Source organism: Lottia gigantea (genome assembly GCF_000327385.1).
Source record: "Lottia gigantea unplaced genomic scaffold LOTGIsca_14, whole genome shotgun sequence".
In the NCBI taxonomy this organism is placed as follows: domain Eukaryota; kingdom Metazoa; phylum Mollusca; class Gastropoda; family Lottiidae; genus Lottia; species Lottia gigantea.
The window spans coordinates 3,792,535-3,817,134 of record NW_008707617.1 but is presented as its reverse complement, the minus strand read 5'-3'; the positions used below and the strand labels follow the sequence as shown (position 1 = coordinate 3,817,134).

The 24,600-nt window shown below is 34.7% G+C and overlaps 3 protein-coding genes across 3 annotated transcripts; 1 reads left to right on the top strand and 2 right to left on the bottom strand.

Annotated features, from left to right (window-relative positions):
• Positions 1-1,753: 1,753 nt before the first annotated feature.
• Positions 1,754-2,386, bottom strand: LOTGIDRAFT_111765 (hypothetical protein; the record flags this gene model as incomplete). Its single annotated transcript, XM_009049835.1, has 1 exon — positions 1,754-2,386. The coding sequence occupies one exon, from the start codon at positions 2,384-2,386 to the stop codon at positions 1,754-1,756; it is 633 nt and encodes a 210-aa protein (XP_009048083.1).
• Positions 2,387-6,408: 4,022 nt separating this feature from the next.
• Positions 6,409-15,350, bottom strand: LOTGIDRAFT_186232 (hypothetical protein). Its single transcript, XM_009049834.1, has 10 exons — positions 15,016-15,350; positions 13,169-13,271; positions 12,899-12,964; positions 12,657-12,765; positions 11,882-11,955; positions 11,576-11,629; positions 10,570-10,623; positions 9,134-9,234; positions 8,124-8,237; positions 6,409-6,683 (listed from the first exon to the last, which is right to left on the bottom strand). The coding sequence occupies exons 1-10, from the start codon at positions 15,097-15,099 to the stop codon at positions 6,516-6,518; spliced, it is 927 nt and encodes a 308-aa protein (XP_009048082.1). The 5' UTR covers positions 15,100-15,350; the 3' UTR covers positions 6,409-6,515.
• A 39-nt stretch (positions 15,351-15,389) lies between these two features.
• On the top strand, positions 15,390-20,310 carry LOTGIDRAFT_203487 (hypothetical protein). The gene is made up of 7 exons (XM_009049833.1): positions 15,390-15,467; positions 16,937-16,978; positions 17,146-17,310; positions 18,848-19,053; positions 19,326-19,484; positions 19,644-19,772; positions 19,934-20,310. The coding sequence occupies exons 3-7, from the start codon at positions 17,178-17,180 to the stop codon at positions 20,249-20,251; spliced, it is 945 nt and encodes a 314-aa protein (XP_009048081.1). The 5' UTR covers positions 15,390-15,467; positions 16,937-16,978; positions 17,146-17,177; the 3' UTR covers positions 20,252-20,310.
• The last annotated feature ends 4,290 nt before the right edge of the window (positions 20,311-24,600 follow it).

Genomic DNA, 24,600 nt, shown 5'->3' with positions numbered 1-24,600 from the left:
CTGAGGATCCCCCGAATTTAATAAACCATGGGAAAAAAGTTTCACCAATGGAGTAGTTATTCCAAATGATAAACAAACTAAAGTTTTTAGAAGTTATTTGAATAATGTTAAAAGAAAACCACCAAACAGTGAAGGAATTATGTATCCTTACAACAACAAAGACGAGTATAGTTTTGACGAAAACTATGAATTTGATGATTTCGATTATCTTTCTAATCAAGAAGGGAATGAAGATTGTTTTAAATGAAGTTGAATGACAATTTCTTCGTTGCCAAAGTCTATGAACCTGTTTTTACCGTCTTTGATTTCCAGATTTATATCTTTGATCATGAAAGAATTGACTGGTAAATAGGTCGTTTGAAACGGTTTCTCTATAATTCTGTATCCGATCGGCACCGTAAAAGTCGGTATGCTGTATATGATTTGACGTTTGTGCTTGTTGAAAAATCCACCGTTGATCAAATTACAGTGAATGTTGATCACGTCGATGTCGTTCTCGATGTTGGCCTTGTGCGGCGCCAATGTCGATTGCGCGTATATTCGTTTATCGAAGCCTAGTAACACATTCAACGAATTTTCTACGTTGAAATCGACTTGACTGTTATTTCTCAAGATCAGTTTTATTTTGTTCAGATTCAGATTACCTTCGAATTCGATATTGTTTTTGCCGTTCACGCTTCCTGCGTATTCGGATAGGTATTCGTTGATGGCTACGTATTCGTAGCTCCCCGGTAGTAAGCTTATGGTTTCGAACGTAACTCCGTTATCCGTCGATATTTTTAGTTGATTGTTTTTTTCGTTGATGTTTCTAATGGAATTGTAAACGGAGAAATACTTTAATCCCAGTTCGTACTGTTTATTGCGATCGAGTTCATACTCGTAGTCTAGAGACAATTTGATGTCTGGTTTATTCGAGGTGATAAAGAACAATTGTTCTTTATTGGACATTTTTAATGACGTTTATATAGTCTTTTTTAGTGTATTGTCTGTCCGATCGATGACCTTCCTTCATGGCCGCTAATATTATTTCTAATCTATTAAGCAATTCTTTATTGTCGTCGGATAAAAACGTTATGCCTTGTCCAGATGCCTCCATATCATCGAATTCGTCTATTTCTTGTATGATTGGTTGATAATCTTCTGCATAATCGCCTGATTTCTCTTCATCAGGAATAACTTTATTTAAATATGTTTCAACTGTTTTCAATCTTCTTGTTTCGGGTCCCGACTTTCTGATCGCATGTAGAAATTTTGAATATGCAACTAAATCCTTGTAATCGGCAATTTCAACATCCTCGCCATTCATTAAATCTATTAATCCTTTCGTTAATGTAAATATAAAGTCTTTTGTGTCGATTTTGAATAAAGGGGAATTTGGACTAAATATAATTCTAAATCCATTAAACAATAAACCTTGATTACTTGATTATCAACGATTGGTGAAATGCTCTTTGGTAAATCTGAGTCAGGGTTTGAAAAAAAACGTTTTATATCAACTAATTCCCTAATTATAATACCATTATATTCAATCGGTTTGGGTTCTATAGGAGGTGTGGGTTCTAAAGCTAATTTCTTTTTAATATCCTCTTGAGATTTTAATATGGGTTGAAATAGAGTTTGTAGATTTTCCGTTAATCCGAGTTGTTGTAATCTGTAATTTTCAAATTGGGTCTTTATTTTATTCTTAGCTTTGATATATTCTCTATTTCTTTTTAAAAAATTATTCCAATCCGTCATTTTAAAAAAAATAAAATTAACATATATTGATCATAACTCTTTCTCCCGCAGGTTTTCTAGTATTTACAAATACATATCCATGATCATCTGGGTTTCTCCATTTAGCTTTACAAACCTTTTTAAATGTATCTCTATCCATTCCGTGATTTATAGACTGAATGATTTGAGATAAATCTTTATCGTTTAATTCAAATAATAAAAAACAATTTGCATTTTTTCTAATGAACATGGAATCCATCCCGTAAAAAGATTGGGATTGGTATATGCAGTGACAGTTGCGATGTCTTCCTTTGGTGAAGAATTCTTGTTGAACAGTTTGATTTCTTTGCGCTACGCAGTCGTCAAACAATATTAAGTTCTTTCGATTGCTATCAATATTAGACAAGTCTAGATCATTAACATTTTTCGTAAGAAAAACTTTTATATCCGTTGGATTGAAAGATGGATTCTTTGATTTAATGAAGTTTTCTATGATATCTTTTATTTCCACTTCTTCTTCTTCGTTTTCCTCGTAATATTGAAATATGTCTTGAACGTCTTTCTTTGGTAAATATTCCAAAGCTTTGAGGAACTGATAATACGATTGCTCTGGTGTTGTTGTGTAGATATACAGAGAATCGAAATCTAAAAGGTTTGGTGTTGTCAACATGTGAGACGAGTTTTCCCAGAACCTGAACTACCGCATATACATATATATATGAGCATTGGGTTATTAGGAAATATTTCTGAATGATTAAATTTTTTGCCCATTTTTATTTATTACATTTTCGTACCAAAAATCACTCCGTTGCCTTTATACTTTGAAAGGAAGATTCCCTCGCCCGAACGTATGTTTTTAAAAAATATGGCGTCACCCTTGTGTTTGACCTTCATTTCTCCGGTGTCGATTTTATCTATTAATTTGCTTAATCCCTCTTTAACGGTTTTCTTGGTTTCTTCGCCAAATCTTTGTCCGAATTCTTTAACCGTCCCTAATATATCTCCTACTCCCGAACCTCCTCGTGCTTCTCTTTCCATTGCCAAATTGTGTCTACGCGCTTCGGCGTTTGCAGCGGCTTCAGCTTTCTTATCGTTGACAGCTTTGGCTATCCCAGCAGCTCCACCAGCAGTTGCACCAGCTGCAGCTAAACCAGCAAAGATTAAAGGTAAGAGGGTAAAAATCCACCTTTTTTAGTTAAATTCTCATCAATTCTTTCCAAGTCTATATCGTCTCTGACTTTGCAATGTTTGTATTTATCGATAATCTTTTGGGTTATGTGCACTTTTTTTACCGTTGTAAGTTATTAGAGTCGGCGAATTCGTTTCCATAGCTTCTATTATTTTCATAACTAAAGTTTCTGGTTTCATTTTTAAAGGGTGTTTTTTTATTCAATTCTTATCATTCTTCTATCTGATATTTTAATCAAATGTTTTGCTTCTTCCAGCAATAAACAATAGCCGGTCACATCTCCTTGTGTTTTATCGATGTGAATATTTATGTTTACCCCTGTTTTGAAAAGATCTTCTTGATGAGCTGACAGATCGAAACAAAAGATTGGATGATTGAGTGAAAAATCTGTGTATTCAAACTGAGGCGTATTTCCAAACAATTCGCACATGTTTTTATAGTTTCTGTACAATTCGTTGTAATCTTTTTTGGAAGGATCAATTGTCAAAGGTTGATTGGGATAATTATCGTTGTTCAATCTGACTTGAACTTTGCGAATGATGGGATCTTGAGTATGGTTCAATGCCACTCTGAAAATGTTGTTGCTGTTTGTCTGAGAGTCTGGCAAGTTTTTGAAACCGACCATTAGATATCTCGCTGGTTTGACGGTGTTGGTGATTGGCCACGTGGTGGATTCTCCCGTTAAAGTCATGCTACCTACCGTGTTACGACGAAGAAAAGCAATTTTGATGTCTTTGGTTAAAGAGTTGAATATTCTCGTTTCTACTTCTACGGAAGGAGTGATTACCGGTATGTAAAGTTGGATATTCGTTATTTCCAATTTAGCGTCAGAGTTGTTTTCACCAAAGAATATCTCGTTGTCGTTGATTTCTCTTTGCAAATGAATTTTATACGGTAAACCTATGGAAACCTTTCTGTGTTCCAAGAGACCAAATAAAGGATACAACTTCCAATTTACGTAATTACCCCGTCTGTTGTTCTCGACGACATTGTTGTATTGAAGTGCTCGTTTTTCAAATCCGTGATTTACTCCGCGAGTCACTCTTTCCAGTGTGTTTCTAGCAACTACCCTTATCCTAGCAAGGTCTGCGTCATTTGCTACAGTTCTGACCGGTTCTTTTAAAACTTCTCCGTCACCGACATAGGGAATCCATACCGAAACTGAATTGTAGTTTTTGGGATACAGAACCGTTTTCAACATTGTGTCAAACTCGCCGGGGTGTTTTATGGTCTCTATCGGATTTGAACCAGCTTCCAAAACCATTTCGCTGAATAAAGACGGAAAGAAGTTGTTTTCTATAGTCGTGTTGGTTTGTGGAATTCGATTCTGAGTGGCGTCTTTGATTTTGAAATCGCATCCGAAATGGGCATCGGAAAGCAGCAACCAATTGGACAACGAATTAATTTCAAAGGTAACTCTTCCTCCGTCGTTTATTTGGGTCTTTGTCCCTACCGATGGTGAGATGATTACGTAATCCTCTTTCTTCTTGTTGAACGAATATTGAATCGGATCATACAATTGAAAGATTGGATCCAATCTGTAATTTTTGCTTGCCATTTTTTATCCAATGATTTTAAACCCTTTTCCTTGTTTTTCTAGGGCTTGTCGTTCTAGTCTCTTGTTTCTTAGTTCTCTTATTAGCTGTAGTTCTTTAAGTTCGTCAGATTTTTTCACTGCATCGCTTATATTTACTCCTGCTTTTGCCACAGATCCAAGAGCTTGCGCTCCTGAGGAAATGAGGGATTTGTTGTTTGAGACAAAATTGGCCACTTTGGGGATGAGAGATGTTAGCGCAGAGAAGAAACCGTCTCCTTCGAATTTTTTTTGTTCATGTTTTAAAATTAAAGACATTTTTAATGCGGTTATTTTATACTGTATTATTATTAGTGATTCTTGTCTGTGGTTTGGGTAGTCTGTTATAATACAGTTTGGAGGAGTCTGTTATAATACATTTTTAACAGTTTGGGGAGTCTGTTATAATACATTTTAACAGTTGTGTCTTTTCGGATATGATGCATTGAAAAAGCTGCGCATGCGCATAAGTGAAATGCGTCATATCCGAAAAGACATATACTACTGGCGATACTGAATAATATTACCAAGTTTCATCAATATCCGTCAAGAACTGTGCCTTCTGGCGTGTTTATGTGCTAAAAATTGAACGCTTTTTTAAGAACAAGGGAAATAACTTAAACTATGTAGTTTTCGATTTTTCTGATTTTCAATAGAGTTTATCCTTGGGTGATAACAATCACTCATGCCAAGTTTTGTCAAAATCTGTTAAGAACTGTGCCTTCTGTAGTGTTTACGGGCTAAAAATTGAACGTGTTTTCAAGAACAAGGGCAATAACTTATACTAAATATTTTTCGATTTTTCTGATTTTTAATAGGATTTATCCTTGGGTGATAACAATCACTCATGCCAAGTTTTGTCAAAATCTGTCAAGAACTGTGCCTTCTGTAGTGTTTACGGGCTAAAAATTGAACGTGTTTTCAAGAACAAGGGCAATAACTTATACTAAATATTTTTCGATTTTTCTGATTTTTAATAGGATTTATCCTTGGGTGATAACAATCACTCATGCCAAGTTTTGTCAAAATCTGTCAAGAACTGTGCCTTCTGTAGTGTTTACGGGCTAAAAATTGAACGTGTTTTCAAGAACAAGGGCAATAACTTATACTAAATATTTTTCGATTTTTCTGATTTTTAATAGGATTTATCCTTGGGTGATAACAAACACTCATGCCAAGTTTCATCAACACTAGAACATGCTTAAAAAACACTGTGTTACATTTCATGAACATTTTACAAAGAAGGTTTAAATTTATGTCATATCAGATGGAACAATGTTCTCTCATATCAAATGAGTTAAGATAGCTTGCCAGGCAAGGTAATATACGCCCACTGGCAGCTTTAATTTTGAATAAAAATATTTAGCAGTATGTAACAATCACCAGTATGAAATATTCAGCCTTCAGTCATACTTAAGGCGATACTGAATAATATTGGGTATGAGTTATTTCCCTTGTTCTTGAAAACGTATTCAATTTTTAGCTCATGAAAACTCTAGAAGGCAAATATTCAATCTTCAGCGCAGGACTGAATAATAAAACCAAGTTTTGTCAAAATCCAGCAAGAATCATGCCTTTTAGTGTTGAAGAGCTAAATTTGAAAGCGTTTTCAAGAACAAGGGCAATAACTTATACTAAATATTTTTCGTTTTTTGACTACATTTTGTTATCTTAGTTTTCTACCAAGCCCATCCCAATGATGTTATTTTTTCACCAATTAAAGGGTATTATGTAAAACCTGTTTCTAAATATAGGGAATTGTGGGATAGCAAAGCTCCAAGAGGCTGTCATCGTGCTCTACTTTCAGTTTAATGTTCCACATTTCCTTATTAATTTAGAGCCACTTCTGAAGAGTTTTGTTCCTAAAACATATCATTTAGTTTCATTAAAGTCTTCAAGGACTTGTTAAAGTACATCTTGAACTTGTAATCAATCTTGTCATTAAGTTTAATGAAAACTGCATTTAAATTGACAAACAAATACACAAAGATAAAAACAATATATAATATGTCATTTAACATTTAAAAATAAATTATATCAGGACACCAGTATCCAAGTTCCATCAGGTTGTTTTTTATATCGTCGTGCTCCACCATGAGAGAAATGTGACTTCATTGGATTAGGATAATCTCTAATCTGTATAAAGGCTGCACGAACAGAGTCTTCAAAACCTTCAGGTTCCTGTTCTGGTGATGTAGATAGATGCTGGAACAAAACAAAATGGCATATGATGTGACAATCTATTTGCAGATTTTTTATACGCCCACATGAAATTGGGGGGGGGGGGGGGGGGGGGGGGGGGGCGTATATTGTCGTCACCCATGTCCGTCCGTCCACAATTGCTCGTAAACAATCTACAAGGCACAATTCTTGACTGATTTTGACGAAACTTGGTATGGTTGTTTGTAATCACCCAAGGATGAACCCTATTGAAAATCAAAAACATCAAAAAATATTTAGTATTAGTTATTTCCCTTGATCTTGAAACGCTCGTAAACACTCTAGAAGGTGCAATTCATGACAGATTTTGACGAAACTTGTTGTGAGTGTTTGTTATCACCCAAGGATGAAACCTATTTTAAATCAGAAAGATCGAAAAATATTTAGTATTAGTTATTTCCCTTGTTCTTGAAACGCTCGTAAACACTCTAGAAGGTGCAATTCATGACAGATTTTGATGAAACTTGTTGTGAGTGTTTGTTATCACCCAAGGATGAAACCTATTTTAAATCAGAAAGATCGAAAAATAATTAGTATGAGTTATTGCCCTTGTTCTTGAAAACGCGTTCAAATTAGCTTGGAAACACTCTAGAAGGCACAATTCTTGATGGATTTGACGAAACTTGGGGTGAGTATTCGTTATCACCCATGGATAAATCCTATTTAAAATCAGAAAAATCGAAAAATATTTAGAATGAGTTATTGCCCTTGTTCTTTAAAACGCGTGCAATTTTTAGCTTGCAAACGTGCCCTTCATAATGTGCACCATATACTAGTGTTGAAACGGTTAGTGAATTTTATGAACCTGGTTATCGTCGGCAATAACCGTTTGTTACCCGGTTAATTACTAAAGATTATGAAAAGAGTGAAAAACCGCATTTGCGGCGGTAATTCACCGTTAACTAAACGAGTAATTGTAAATGAGTACCCAGGAAGATTTTGGCTAGTTCCCCGCGAATTGTGAGTACAAATCGACAGATACCATGTAAGATTACAAGTGGGTCTGACAGATCAAAGGTTTTTATACCTATTGTGGGGTCAGTGTAATCTCATTGAAGTCACGGCCCGCGAATCAGTGCACTGGTTCCACAAATGGTATAAAATTATTGTCTCAATGAATCGGTTCTCATGAATATTAATAAGCTTGAAGCTGATTGACAGGCTAGAAGAAACAAACAGCCGATTAGAGGAGAGTTAATAAAAAGTAATACGATCTTTATAACTGTTTTATTCTAAGCAACTCGTACCCCGATTGAAATAATAAAAATAATAACAAAACCTATCAAAACACTAGAACATGCTTAAAAAACACTGTGTTACATTTCCGCAATTCAATACTACCCCAAATCGGTTAACTGATTAACCGTTTCAACACTACCATATACTCCTATGTGAACTCAAAACAAAATGGTGAACAGTGCCTACCTTTCTTATAACATGATTAGGTAATCTACAATAATAGTCTACATTCTGTTGAGACGTGTAGGAGAATGGACCAATAGAAAGCTGTTTATTGATAGGATCATAAATATTTAACATCTACAATAAAACAGTTTAAGTTATGATGTGTCAACTTTACGTACGGTGGTTCTTTACAAATTGTCCAAGGTTTATTGAGCATTAACATTTTACAAAGAAGGTTTAAATTTATGTCATATCAGATGGAACAATGTTCTTTCATATCAAATGAGTTAAGATAGCTTGCCAGGCAAGGTAATATACGCCCACTGGCAGCTTTGATTTTGAATAAAAATATTTAGCAGTACGTAACAATCACCAGTATGAAATATTCAGCCTTCAGTCATACTTAGGTCGATACTGAATAATATTGGGTATGAGTTATTTCCCTTGTTCTTGAAAACATATTCAATTTTTAGCTCGTGAAAACTCTAGAAGGCAACATTCAATCTTCAGCGCAGGACTGAATAATAAAACCAAGTTTTGTCAAAATCCAGCAAGAATCATGCCTTTTAGTGTTTAAGAGCTAATTTTGAAAGCGTTTTCAAGAACAAGGGAAATAACTTATACTAAATATTTTTCGATTTTTCTGATTTTCAATAGGTTTATCCATGGGTGATAACCAACACTCATGCCAAGTTTCGTCAAAATCCGTCAAGAATTGTGCCTTCTAGAGTGTTTATGAACTAAAAATTGAACGCGTTTTCAAGAACAAGGGCAATAACTCATACTGAATATTTTTAAATTTTTCTGATTTTCAGTAGGGTTCATCCTTGGGTGATTACAAACAACCATACCAAGTTTCATCGTAGTCAGTCAAGAATTGTGCCTTGTAGAGTGTTTATGAGCAATTGGGGACGGACCGACGGACAGACAAGACAGACCGACAGACCGACGGAATGAGGTGACGGCAATATACACCCCCCATTTCATGTGGGCGTATAATAAAACCTATGGCTTCAAATTATTTGACTTACTTCATGACCTCCTGTAAAATGTCGAGCTGACCTCAATGGTTGATCTGGACCTTTATCAGTAAATCTGGCTTTATAAATTTCACCAGTGTTCACGTTTACTGCTAAAAAAGATATAAATAGTTTTGACATATTCATCTTGTTTTCACAGACCTTGTCTTGTTACTATTTCACAAATAAGTTTTGAAGGAAAATCACTAGATAAAAATGTTGCAAGAAATAATTTTTAAAATTAAACTCTTAAATTTCTACTTTAATGTAGCAGTGCCGCCTAGCTGCAAGATACTTCTTTTCTCCCATTGAACATTAATTTACAGATTTTTGGTTTTTCCATTAATATCAATATCAATCATTAATCCCAGTGTTATGTTATATAGTGTATCAATAACAATATGATTTTCACAACCACTTAAACATTGAAGCCTTGAGTTTATTTGAAAATTAAAAGTTACTTAAGGATATATAGGCATTATGTGATCATTTACAATTCTACCTTAAATTTGAATTTCAGTTCATACCTTACTTAATTATATGTAAAATACAGATGTGATGTCACCCTTTCCAACATAATGGTACTGGTAAATGGTCAATATTGGACTCTTGGTCCTTTGCCAAGTAAATGTGACCTGTTTTATAAATGTATTTACAATTGACTCTGCTTCAAATAGTATGTGAACACTAGCCATTATATATATATGTATGTGGGTTAGAGTATCATCTAAATTTTATTCTTCAATCATACATAGGGAAAGGTAAACTAGCTTAAATAATAATATTATTCTTATTATCTCAAATTTCGATCAGAGACTAATTCCGATAGCTGAATCAAGAGTATTTATGCCATTTTCAGAAATAATGTACTAAAATTATCTTCATAAACAACACTAAATTTATCAATTTGATACGGCCAAGGATAGAATAATTCTAATAGCTCGGTCAATACTGTCATCCTTATCACTAATTGCTAATGACATTTAGCAATGCAAAGTGCTCGGATGCCCTCTCTACGCCACTGGATATGAATGTTGTATTTTGATTCTGAAATACTTGAATGAGACATATAAGGGGAAACATATTCAAATTGTAATCCTTGAATCACAGTCCAGATTTACGAAATGAAATAAGTAAAATACCCATTTTAATCCATATCCATAACAACAAAGCAATAAGGGAATAATAGTATACATTTTTTATCAATCCTAAACAGACATTTTCTGCTTTTAAGTCATGTAATTTGAGCTCATGTGATGTATATTATTGCCTGAGTAGATTTTATTGTTTGTGAAGTGTATTTTAAGTTGGTTAATGGTCTCAAGCTTGTCAATACGTCTAATAATGACGTAGTACACTGACCTTTGGTCCTCGTACCACGATCATAATTAGACTTATTGACAAGCTTTCGACCATTCACCTATACATACATGTGACAGTCAACATACCTATTCCATATATAACTGGGAATGGTGTGCCATTGATATAGGTTGTATTTAAATCTGAAATCAGAGCAATAAAAAGTGATTTTTTAGGGAAAATACATGTGTACAATCTGGTGTAAAAAACCATTCTTACAAAAATTAAATTGGTTTTCCTCCCTATATACAGTGGTGTAATCTATTTTCGTGATATAAGGATTCAACACCAAATTTCGTCAAAGTTAAAAAAACGAATTTTTTTTTATGTCTTAGATGTTTCCTCAGATATTCTACAAAATAATTAAAATTGGTTTATTTCGATTTTCTTTATGAATCCTTCACTTTGACCCATATTTCATGAGCAACCAACTCGGCAACGGCGGCAGAATGTGTCACCTATTTTCGTGTACAATGTTTGATCTATAAATAAGTCTAGAAAAACACGTATGGATACCTGGTGGTATAATTAACTTCTCTTAGTATTTATCTTTAATATCAATTCAGTATAACTAGTGACAATTCCTTCAAAGAACCACGATTTTAAAAAAAAAATAGTGACTGACAAAATAAGATACGTAGCGTGATTTATTGCTAAAAGTCACCGAGACAACATAAGAATATGGTCCACTTTGTGTTCCATAGAAATTTTCTACTGACACGGAATCCGCTAATTGATCACGTGACTTCATTTGTTGGACTACATTCTAGCAGACGACACTTGGAATTCCGATTACCGCTTGGGATTATAAGGAAATTCGGCCGATAAAAAATGATGACGTTTGGTAATAAGTGAAATCCACCATTTTGTATTTGTCAAAGTATACATTAATACATTTTACCTTGCTTGAAACTACTGGATTCATTCTACTAGCTGAGATTGTACAGAAAACCCATGTTTATCAAAACAAGCAGATGCGGAGGTAGCACATGTAAATTATTAATAATTTCCAGAAATCCACGAAAATAAAGGTTACCACGAAATTAGGTTACTTGACACTTAACTACATCATCACAATGAGTACCAGAAACTCACCTGTGATACAAGCTGTTACAAGGTGGACATCTTCCTCCAATCTACACAAACAATCTGAAAGTATCAACCCATGACTATCACAGCCCTAGAGTCTTGACTTTCATGTCATATTTCATCACATATATGCCTACAAACAATGGAAGGCCACTCCATTGCCATTGTTTTGTTTAAAGTAATATATGTCATATGATGCTAAGTTAGATAGCAATCATTTTCAGATAAACATATTTCAACAGTATTATTGGCATTTCAATCAAACTAACGATATTAAATGGAGATAAATGCACAAGTAATGTAGGTACTCACTTAATATTTCTAGAGATAGCTTTTGTGATAGATTTCTAGAATCTTTAAATCCTCCCAATAAATGAATTTCTATTCTGAAATATCAAATAATAAATCCTAATGACTCTAATAAATAGTCTTGTGTAACAAACTGTCTTTTGTAACAAACTGTCTTTTAGTAATGTCTAATGCTGGGGGCACACTAACTGTTTTGGTCAGAGATTTTTGTCACCAATGTGAATCTTGAGTAAATTCTCTTGTGTGCCCATGACAAGATTATTGTTTTTCACCGATTTTGAACATCAAACCATTTTGATCTTTGATTTTTCCTCGTTAACAATTGTTTTATTCATGTTAATGCACTTACAATGAGGCAAGACTTTACATAGCATCATAATCCAATTTGATTCATTCTCACTTCAATTGCATGATCATCACATGATTTATCATATGGGAAGACGACTGATTGGAGTTTTTTGTCTCCTTGTGTGCCCTCAGCCAGCTGGTGAAACTCTTGACAAGACTCTAGTGTCAGAATAAAATATTAACTTTAACCCCAGGGAACCTAAAGATTACATTCCAGATGGATGTTCCCATAGAAAATAATCCTTCAAAACTTTTAAGTTCTCGGATATATATTATGATTTAATCAATACATTTTTACTTTACCTTTCCTGAAAACTTCATCAAATCGACTTTGAAACATAACTCATATGATGATAATTAAAATTGTACAAATGATATCTTTGATATTGCCATGTTCCAAGCTATTTCTCAAATTGTTTGAAATACATACTTTCCTTCTTGAGCACCTTTTGATAAATCTAACAACAAGGAGATCATGTCTTTAATACCTTGTTCAGTACCGCATCCATCAAAATGACTGACACAAACACTACCAGACCCTTAAATAGCAAATTATTCCATAAATACATTTTACCATGAAATGAAACTTGATAGAATAGTTTTGCATAATAGTTCAGTGGTTAGGTTTATTCAAAAAATATTTTCTAAATTTTGACACAAAATGGCTCTGACCTGTATGTCTAAAAACTGCAAGGTGACACGTAGTGGCATCTTCACTTCCAATTACATTAATTACATCTACAATAAAATTAGTATTTAGTATGTGTGAAATATTTTAAATATCAATAAGTTTTAATGAAGTGCATACCATTATAAATACATTTTAAGATTTTTATGGATATCATCATTAGTATTAAGCTAATTAACCTCAATTTCACTGCTGTTGCAATTTTTATTTCAACAGTTACATTTATCCATAAGAGATTAAAATAAGTTCTATACCATCAGTTGGAGATGTTCCAGCAAATTCTCTCTGACCAACATAGAGCAATCCATGACCATTTACATTTTGAGTCTGACTTGCACATAAACTTTTGGCTGATTCCTTTAAAGACCAGTTGATGTATCAATATAGGCTTGATATGCGGTATTTAATAATAGATTTAGGAGATATTAAAGAAATAAACTTCTATCTAAGGATTAAAAATAAAAGTGTATCTACTTTCACAAAAACAGTCAAAATGAATTTTGCCATCTGAGTTGAGTTGAGACTTGTTTACATATTGGTTGTTAATCACACTCTTTTGGCTGTATTTGTTACCTCTGGGAAATATGCTAATGTCGCTGTCCTGGCAAAATTTGACCTCATTGCACCCTGCATGGCGTTGCCCGTCTTCATTAGCCCACATGGTACAGAAAAGTAGGACATAAAACTCCATTCATTTCATTTCATTTCTGGGAAATATGGAAAATACCAACTGCCTTAATTTCAAATAACATAACTTCAAAATTATGCTTGGTAGTCTTGTTTTCTACTTTAGAACTTGGGTAGCTAAAATTACAGTCAAGTAACCTAATTTCGTGCTAACCTATTTTTCGTGCATCTCCGGAAATTATAAATAATTAACATGCACGACCTTGCATGACCTCTGCATTTGCTTGTTTTGATAAACAAGGGTTATCTGTACAATGTCAGCTAGTAGAATGAATCCAGTAGTTTCAAGCAAGGTAAAATGTATTAATGTATACTTTGACATAAACAAAATGACAGATTTCAGTTATTACCAAATATCACAATTTTTTTATCGGCCAAATTTCCTTATAATCCCAAGCTGTAATCGGAATTCCAAGTGTCGTCTGCTAGGATATATTCCAGCGAACGATGTCACATGATAAACTAGCGGATTCTGTGTCAGCAGAAAAATTCTATGGAACACAATGTGGGCTATATTCTTTTGTTGTTTCAATGACTTTTAGCAATAAATCACTCTTCCGTTTTACTTATCTAATATTGTCAGTCAATATTTATTTTTAAATATGAATTTTTTTATCGGCCAAATTTCCTTATAATCCCAAGCTGTAATCGGAATTCCAAGTGTCGTCTGCTAGGATATATTCTAGCAAACGATGTCACATGATAAACTAGCGGATTCTGTGTCAGCAGAAAAATTCTATGGAACACAATGTGGGCTATATTCTTTTGTTGTTTCAATGACTTTTAGCAATAAATCACTCTTCCGTTTTACTTATCTAATATTGTCAGTCAATATTTATTTTTAAATATGAAGGAATTGTCACTAGTTATAATGAAATATTGTTAAAGATAAATACTAAGAGAAGTTAATTATAATACCACTGGATATCCATACAACGTGTTTTTCGTGACTTATTTATGGATCAAACATTGTACACGAAAATAGGTGACGCATTTTGCCGCTGTTGTCGAGTTGGTTACTAATGAAATATGGGTCAAAGTGAGGGATTCATAAAGGAAATCGAAACAAAGCAATTTTAATTACTTTATAGAATATCTGTTGAAACATCTAAGACATATAAAATTCAGCGTTGAATATGTACGAATATAGGTTACACCACTGTATCAAGTTCACAACTTATGTCTATGACGTCATCTGACCAGTTGTGACTTATCAATGTTGTGCAACTGAATTGTATAATCAACACATGAGATATAATTTTTAAGCAAATATATTTCTCTCTAGAGCGCATGAGTCTGTTCTGATTTTGAGGTAATTACAACTTCCTCATAATACGAAACTTCCCTGTTCCAAGAGGTAACAAATAGGCCTACCTACACTTACAGTCTACAGCATAAATATGGAAATGAATACCTGAAAACTGGGATAACTCTCCAAAAACAGACCTATTGTTGATGGAACAAAACCAACACGACTACCAACGGCATATAAAGGCATTTCTTTTATCTGTTAAGAGACTAAACTTATAAATTTATACAAATGAAATAGGCCTAGTACATTCTACTTTCGCCAGTTTCGGTTTTATGATAGACTGGATATACTGGCAATATTGACAACTACACATAATACTTCATCAACACCTTACTTAATAGATTATTTCATGCCAAATGACAAATGCTCATTTGATGTAAGAGTTATCTATTTCATCTTTTAATCTTTTTTGATAAACTGTTTACTTTGACGATAACTTACATCCGCTACTGCGCATGGAAAGAAACGCCCTTGAAGCGGAAGTTGATATCCCCGTGTTACCCACGTTCAACTTCCTCTTTTTCCGTTCGACTTCTATTTGGCTTCAACACGAAGTAAGGAGCTCTCTAAAATTCATGATTAATCTCTCACTTTTTCAATAAATAAACTACTGTATTCCATTATTACCTTATTTTATTTACTATCTAACGAAAATAATCAAAATATTATGTCATACATACACTTGAAAGCTAGAAATTCAATTTCGAAGATTGGTTAAATGCGGCCTGTTCGTACCCACAACCCACAACCACTATCATTACAAATTTAGGTAGTTCTAGTAGAGAAGGGTCGAACAATCAAGTAAATTGATAAGCAGTAGACTACTTGTTGAATCCTTGGCATCCTGACACTCCTGAAACTCACTTAATTAGTTAATATTAGTTTAATAATTATGAGGCTGTCGGGCGTGACTATATTGCCACTATAACAGTGGTGTAACCTATTTTTGTGGATATAAGGATTCAACACCGAATTTCGTCAAAGTTAAAAAAAAAGAAATTTTTTTACGTCTAAGATGTTTCCTCAGATATTCTACAAAATAATTAAAATTGGTTTATTTCGATTTTCTGTATGAATCCTTCACTTTCCATGTATCATGAGCAACCAACTCGGCAACGGCTGCAGAATGCGTCACCTATTTTCGTATACAATGTTTGATCTATAAATAAGTCTAGAAAAACACGTATGGATACCCAGTGACATAATTAACTTCTCTTAGTATTTATTTTTTAATATCAATTCATTATAACTAGTGACAATTCCTTCAAAGAACCACGATTTAAAAAAAATAATAGTGACTGAAAAAATAAGATACGTAGCGTGATTTATTGTTAAAAGTCACTGAAACAACATAAGAATATGGTTCACTTTGTGTTCCATAGAAATTTTCTGTTGACACTGATTCTACTAGTTGATCACGTGACTTCATTCGTTGGACTACATTCTATCAGACGACACTTGGAATTCCGATTACCGCTTGATATTATAAGGAAATTCGGCCGATAAAAAAAATGGTGACGTTTGGTAATAAGTGAAATCTGCCATTTTGTATTTGTTAAAGTATACATTAATACATTTTACCTTGCTTGAAACTACTGGATTCATTCTACTGGGTGATATTGTACAGAAAACCCATGTTTATAAAAACAATATAATGCGGAGGTCAGACGAGGTCGCACATGTAAATTATTAAACATTTCCGGAAATCCACGAATAATAGGTTTCCACGATATTAGGTTACTGAATAATCTGCATTTTGATCAAAATTGTTTCCGTCTTCATGCAAGTCATAATTTGCTATTGCCTTCTCAAGGCTGCAACCAATTACATCTGTTTTTCAACAGGTTCAGTTGAAATCTTGAATATAAATCGTATAGGGACGGGTGCGCCAGTTTGGGGGTTGATTTTAGACATAAATATGTCTTCTGAAGTACTAAAAATGTACAAAAATTGCATTATTCCTTTATAAAAACTTCAGACTGGGAATTTTACTCTATTTCTATAAATGTCTTTTCTATCATAGTATCTTAGATTGACGAGTCATCATTTTAACATTCAATCACAGGTAAGTCTGGACACACATGGATTTGAAGGCTCAAATTTCGACTGTGAGCTGTAAACACTATTACAGATTGGCCAAGCTGAAAAATTTATGTTTTTGACTTTATGAGAATAACGTATCAGAAAGTCAGTTTACTTACATGTTCAACATTTTATAAAAAATTTTTCCAGGTTGATCACCGTAACTCTAGATCGACTCTACGATGTCCGGAGGTTTGGACGTACTAGCCCTCAAGGAGGAGGATGTTACTAAATTCCTTGTTTGTGGAACCCATTTAGGGGCTACTAATTGTAATCATCAAATGAAACAATATGTTTTCAAAAGAAAACCTGATGGTATGTAGTTTACTTTAAAGTTTTGCCAGTTTCATAGAAATGAATAATAAATTTTCTTCATAATATCTTTTCTTTTGATTTTATTCATAGTTGCAGTAACTTAAAGTGATCATCCTGTTTATAAATTTATTCCACAAAGTAATGCCACTGTCTAATTCTATTTCGAGTCGAGTCATCCTTAAAGGATTTATGCCAAGTTGCTCTTTTACGTTGGAAATATTTCAGATACACTGTCATTATTGCATTCGTATCGATTTTACCGCAAAAAAATATTTTTATTTACCACTTTTTTTCATTTAAAAAGGCTAATTTAGCGCTTCTCAAATTATGCATATTTCCGCCACTACTCGGGAATCTTCGGTTGATTCATACTAGACATATGTTCTGATGCCGCCATTGAATCATAAGCAAAATGTTCACACAACTTAATTTTCATATGGTGTACTGTGTGGCATTGACCAGTACTTACTCGTGAATTGGCTCATTGTCATCTATAGGTCTGTCAACTTCAACAAACTCCATTAGCGATACATCTAGAACATCTCTATTGAGACAATTCGCCCTGAACCCGGAATGTTGACAAATGCACGGCTGCATCTCCTCCAGCGCTTTGTTCTATGTCATTAACCTCTTTACAGCAAAGGCTCTCAAGTGTTGTTGGCATTTCTCTACACAATCCACAAAGGCAGCTATTTAATAAGTTATATCTGTATTTCAACATGATGGCCACATTCAATCAATGTTTACCGAAATACAGACTGAGTCTAGTCTCTGACGTCCAGACTAACCCCATCTACGACGAAGCTGTACGTAGACAAATAGAGACTGGATGGTGGAGGCTACGTATTCAGGTACTTGACCTTTTGAACAGCACCGCCATATTAACACTGACATTATGTGATGATAATAATAGGCCTACTACGGTTTGGAGATATATCCAATATGCTTATTTCTTTTTCATTTTCTTTTGAAATGGATATCAATGAGCTTCTGCAATGTTAATTATCATTGCTTTTAACCTGATAGTTTATGGTGACGACTGTTTAAACTCTATCCACTTACCATCTGTAGTACCGATTCGGGCGTTTGTAGAAAAAGAATCGGTTTCGTTGTCTGAGAAATCGGAATTGTCAGAGCTTCCAGAGCTATCAGAATATTTTAGTACTAATCGTTTGTCTTCCACAAGTGACTCAAACTGATATGGCTGGATATTTAGGTCGAAATTGTTGGATTCCATGGCAGCAATGAAAGTGAAAGATCGATGTATGCAAGGCTTCAACTATAGACGGCAGGCTGCCAGTCTATCGAGTGTCGTCTATGACGTCATAGATCAGCGGACTGCTAGCCTAATTAACTCTCGGCTGGAAAGCGTCAAAAATATTGTTCTGGGAGACATTTTTAAGCCCTTGTCAATGATTATAGGTAAAAATCATTGTAATTAAGGGGAAATTTTACGTTTGGCATAAATCCTTTAATAATGGTTGATTTTAAATTTTGTCAAGACATTTATTTAATGTTTGTATAAAATATGTTCTAGGTATTCATATCATCAACTTAAGAAAAACTTGGGAAAAACTTTTACTTGCTGCCAGAATTATCGCCGCTGTAGAAAATCCAGCTGATATTTCTGTCCTCTCTGCTAGACCTTATGGTCAGAGAGCTATCTTGAAATTTGCTACCTATATTGGTGCTACCCCAATTGCTGGCCGTTTTGTTCCTGGTACATTCACTAACCAGATTCAGGTGAGTGCAGTATTCAACAGTATGGAAACGTGTTATTTGATATTAAAGTAAATCTAAATTGAAGTTAAATTTGATGAAAGTATTGATATATATGTTAACACTTGAAATATGAATATTAAATTTTATAAAGGGATCTTTTTACACCACCAAGGACATTCTAAAGTATAATACACTCTTAGATAATTGTGTAATATTTAATCCTTGACAAGAAAAGTGAATAAGCTTTTACCAAAGGGTGCCACTGCAAGATAAAATTATGTGTTGAATTTCAGGCTGCCTACAGAGAACCAAGATTGATTGTAGCTACTGATCCAAGAACTGATCATCAGCCCATTACTGAAGCTTCTTACATTAATGCTCCTATTATATCATTATGTAATACTGATTCACCATTGAGACATATTGATATTGCCATCCCTTGTAACAATAAGGTAAGGTTGAAATGTTGCTTACACTTGAAGTGTATTTAAACAAATGCTTTTAAGATATTCATTCTGTTCTGGCCCGGTTAGTTAAGCTCAGAAACTATTTCTTGGTTAAAGAAGCTAGACAAAATTTCCTAGTATATAATTTGTGGTGTTTATTTTCAGGGTGTTCATTCCATTGGTTTGGTCTGGTGGTTGTTGACAAGAGAGGTCCTTCGTCTTCGTGGTACCATCAGCAGAGAACATCCATGGGAAATCATGGTGGATCTGTTCTTCTACAGAGATCCTGAAGAGGTTAGTAATATTCTGATTTGATTTAAACTTAAATACCTCATTTCACTTTATTACTGTCTGAAAACTAATAGAACTGTATTTTAAGATGGTTGAAAGATTGGTTGGAATGAACCAAAATATATATGTCAACTTTCTCAGAATTTGTACTTATTCTATTTCAGATTGAGAAAGAAGAAAGAGAAGCCCAAGAAAAGGCTGCTGCAGCTAAAGATAACCCTGATGAGGTTTGGCCAGATTCTGGTGCTGCACCTCCTGCCATTACATCTACTGAAGTTACTGACTGGGCCAGTGAATCTATTCCAGTTGCTAACCCATTACCAAGTTTTGCTGGTAACACAGATTGGTCAGGTCCCAGTGGAGAAAAAGAATGGACTGGTACTGCACCACCTTCTGGAGAAAAAGAATGGGCTGCTCAACCTGCTGCTCCTGCAGCAGCTCCTGCTAATGATTGGGGAGGAGGAAGTGGTGAACAATGGTAAACATCAATACACTCGGATGTAAAATGTTAACTCCAAGAAATAAAACTTGAATTCATAATCGTTTTAATTTATCCTCATCTATGTAGATTTTTATTTTTTTGGCAGCCATGTTTGTCGATCAGTGCAATGCTTTCAGAATTTAACCTCTGAACTGGCATATTGAAATATCGCTCATGTTTTCAATTTGTAACAAAACTTGGTATTTGAAAACCATAAAAAGATAGCTTGCCAGGCAAGATAACATACGCCCACTACCAGCTGTCAGAAATGATAGTCTTGAGTGGCTTAATAATAAATTTTCAAATAATCTTAAAATCATCTATAAGCAAAAATGTGAAACAGTTAAAGCTATCATCAAATTCAAACATGAACAATGTCTCATCGTTGTACCCACAAGGGCAATAACACGGAAACTGTTTATCCGATTATTGCTTATTTCTAACTTGACTGAGATCTCATCATGCATATCTAGTTTCATCAAGATTGGATAAAAACTGTAATCCCTATCGTGCCTACAAGTCGAATTTGATGAAGTTTTTACTAAGTCAAGGGCAATAACTCCGAAACCCTTCATCTCATCAATATATACGTGCATACATAGTTTCATCTCAGTTGGATAAAAACTGTAGTCTCTAACGTGCGTACGAGTCAAATTTGACGCGCTTTACTAAGACAAGGGCAATAACTCAGAAACCGTAGATCTGATTATTAAAAAATTCAAGCTTGACTGAGATCTCATTAATATATACATGCATACCAAGTTTCATCAAGATCAGATAAAAACTGTAGCCTCTATGCTCCTACAAGAAATGTGAACGGACGTACATGGGCGACGGCAATATACGTCCACATTTTCATGTGAGTGTATAAAAATGAAGATTGCAAGAAAGTTACATTGGTTTGATTTTTTTGGCTTGCTTACTCTTAAGATCTAACCTGGCAAAGGTTGAGACCTATTTTTGACAGGGTTACACTTTTCACAAAAACTAGTATATTTTACGTTGGTTCAAGCAATGTCTCTCACACAATTGACATACAAAAAGCTGTTTAAATGTCCCAAGAATATATTTTCATTCATATAATGTAATAACAACCCATTTAAAAATAAACTAATCTGAATTTAAGTGAAATCTAAGAAGTCCGAAATAACCTAGCATATAGACTTTCTCGACGCAACAGTATTCAAAGGACTGGATTTTAATGTACCATTAACTAGTAAGGGATATATCAAAGTTCATGTTAAACTATTTCATCCAAAAAAACACTTTTTCGGGAATTGAGTCACTAATTCTGCGCTTCCACAAACAATGCACGTCGAATAGTTTTTAAAACACTGCAACAGCGGGGCTCTTTCTTAGCAGCATTAAACGTAACACTCTTTCAGAAATTGATACATAATCAATCTTTTAAATCGTACGCAAGAATATTTTAACAACCGGTAGTTTCTCCAATAAAATAAACGGCATACAATTTTCGATAAACAGTCCACTAGTGCTAACATAATTAACTAATATCTTGCGAAAAATTTCCAAAACAATACGTGGGAGATACAAAAAATATCATTTAAGAGAACGAATAATTAACGGGTCAACGATTCGATATCACCCATCGTCTTGATAAACCCACTGGAAATCATTTTAACTCCATTAAGTCCATGCTGAATTTGGTTTTCTTTAAATGGGTATTAAGGGAGCCGCGGTGGCTCAGTGAGTTAGACGCTTGCTCACCTGAAGGTCCAGGGTCCAATCCTGGCGAATGTAGGTAATTAGGTCACAGGTAAATCGGTCACAGTAAAAAGGTCACACGGTAATTTGGACACAGTAAAAAGGTCACACGGTAATTTGGTCACAGTAAAAAAGTCATACGGTAATTTGGTCACAGTAATACGGTCACATGGTAATTTGGTCACAGTAATAAGGTCACACGGTAATTCGGTCACAGTAAAAGGGCCACACGGTAATTTGGTCACAGTAAAAAGGTCACATGGTATTTTGGTCACAGTAAAAAGGTCACATGGTAATTTGGTTACAGTAATAAGGTCACACGGTAATTTGGTCACAGTAAAAAAGTCACACGGTAATTTGGTCACAATAATACTGTCACATAGTAATTTGGTCACAGTAAAATTACCCATTTTCAGTGGTGTTGGTCATCTTATTCATATCAACCGCTTGTAGTTGATAACTAGATTCAATAGATGGTTGAGGACGGGCAATGTCACAACTTAAGTAGGTTCGTGACTTTGCCCCCGACTTAGCACAAAATTTATTGAAATTGACTTTTAATTCAAATTTTTTTTCTGATTCGATTGAAACCTAGTTTACCTGTGTATATTGGGTACATGGAAGTAGTGATGCTATTTAAAAGGCGAAAGCCGCGATGAGATTTGCTGCTGGTGGGCGTATAGCCATGAGGGCGTCCGCTCGTATATATTAGCACCGTTGCTCGTAAATTTCCACGCCTGTCCCAATGACCTGAGCGTTTTCAATTTTCGGGTAAGTTGAGATGGGCGCCCTTCAGATACGTGAGATACGCGAGAAGCATCTCACCCTACCCCCACCCGAAAATCGAAAAGAATCTGCTTTGAAACGCTCACGTTATTGGTACAGGCACGGAAATTTATGAGTAGTGGAGATTATATATAAAATACATATTAAATCAACTTCATTGCTGAAGTCCATACTGGATGATTTCACAGGCTGCATTCAGTTAGTGAGAATTCTGTAATTTGGAATGGCGAGAGTCGGCAAAAGTTAAACGGTGGTATGGCTTGCAAGCTTAAAAGGCAGACCGGTGGCAGGTTGTATCAGCAATAACTATATAGCTGCAGATTGACAGGTATACCAAATACTGTTCGACCGTTCAGGGCCCCACAAGGTCCACCCATCTCTGGCAGAGGGCAAGCAGAACACTATATTATGTATTATGAAATAAATATCACTACACCAGTTACCAGTAATTTCTTTCTACTAGTTTTGCCTTGACCAGATCACTGTGTGACCATATTACTGTGACCAAATTACCGCGTGACCTTATTACTGTGACCAAATTACCGTGTGACCGTATTACTGTGACCAAATTACCATGTGACCCTTTTACTGTGACCAAATGACCGTGTGACTTTTTTTACTGTGACCAAATTACCGTGTGACCGTATTACTGTGACCAAATTACCATGTGACCCTTTTACTGTGTGACCTTTTTACTGTGACCAAATTACCGTGTGACCAAATTACCATGTGACCTTATTACTGTGACCAAATTACCGTGTGACCTTTTTACTGTGACCAAAGTTCTGGTGACTTAATTACCGTGCCCCATCCCGGCATAGGTCGAGGTAATACCTTCGGATTTTTCAGTGATGCAGGTACGAGGGGCTGACATGGAAAAAGCATCCAGTCGTTCCGATGCGACAATAAACCGAGGCCCCTTGTGCTACAGGCTGTGCGCGTTAAAGATCCCTCGACAGTTGGAAATTGAAAAAGAGCAGGCTAATGCCGCCATCCTGGCAAAATTTACATCATTGCACCCTGCAGGGCGTTGCCTGTGTTCATTAGCCTACATGGTACAGAAAAGTAGGACGTAAAACTCCATTCATAATATTCAAATGCGTATTTGGTAAATTTAAAATCTGAACTACGAGTACAAATTTCCATTTTAACATGTTAACCTTAAAATTCGTGAACATTGCTTTAACCCTGTGCCAGTGCCTTCTGTTGGATAGTACCTTGTTACCTTTCAACCACTCTAATCACTTTAGAGACTACAGCCATAGTTTCAGTGTACATAAAAGATAGCTTGCCAGGCAAGGTATATATTTTTCTGATTTTCAATAGGGTTCTTCCTTGGTTAATTACAAACACACCAATTTTCATCAAGATAGCTTGCCAGACAAGGTAATATACATAAATATTTAGCAGTACAGTAACAATCACCAGTATGAAATATTCAACCTTCAGTCATACACTTCTTTTGAACTATTTAGGGCGATACTGAATAATATTGAGTATGAGTTATTGCCTTAGTTCTTGAAAACGTGTTCAATCTTTAGCTCGTGAAAACTCTAGAAGACAAATATTCAATCTTCAGCGCTGTAATGAATAATAAAACCAAGTTTTGACAAAATTCAGCAAGATTCATGCCTTCTAGAGTTTTTATGAGCTATAAATTGAACGAGTTTTCAAGATCAAGGGCTATAACTCATACTAAATATTTTTCGATTTTTCTAATTTTCAATAGGCTTTATCCCTGGGTGTTAACAGACACTCAAGCCAAATTTCGTTTTCAAGAACAAGGGCAATAACTCATGGTAAATATTTTTCAATTTTTTGATAGGGTTTATCCTTGGG

Coding starts and splice junctions, on each gene's coding strand:
- LOTGIDRAFT_203487 (XM_009049833.1), top strand. CDS start 17,178: ATGTCCGGAGGTTTGGACGTACTAGCCCTCAAGGAGGAGGATGTTACT. Junction 17,311..18,847: donor TTTCAAAAGAAAACCTGATG/GTATGTAGTTTA, acceptor AATATGTTCTAG/GTATTCATATCATCAACTTA. Junction 19,054..19,325: donor CATTCACTAACCAGATTCAG/GTGAGTGCAGTA, acceptor GTTGAATTTCAG/GCTGCCTACAGAGAACCAAG.
- LOTGIDRAFT_186232 (XM_009049834.1), bottom strand. CDS start 15,099: ATGCCTTTATATGCCGTTGGTAGTCGTGTTGGTTTTGTTCCATCAACA. Junction 12,965..13,168: donor TGGAACATCTCCAACTGATG/GTATAGAACTTA, acceptor ATTTTATTGTAG/ATGTAATTAATGTAATTGGA. Junction 9,235..10,569: donor CCCAGTTATATATGGAATAG/GTATGTTGACTG, acceptor TATCTTTTTTAG/CAGTAAACGTGAACACTGGT.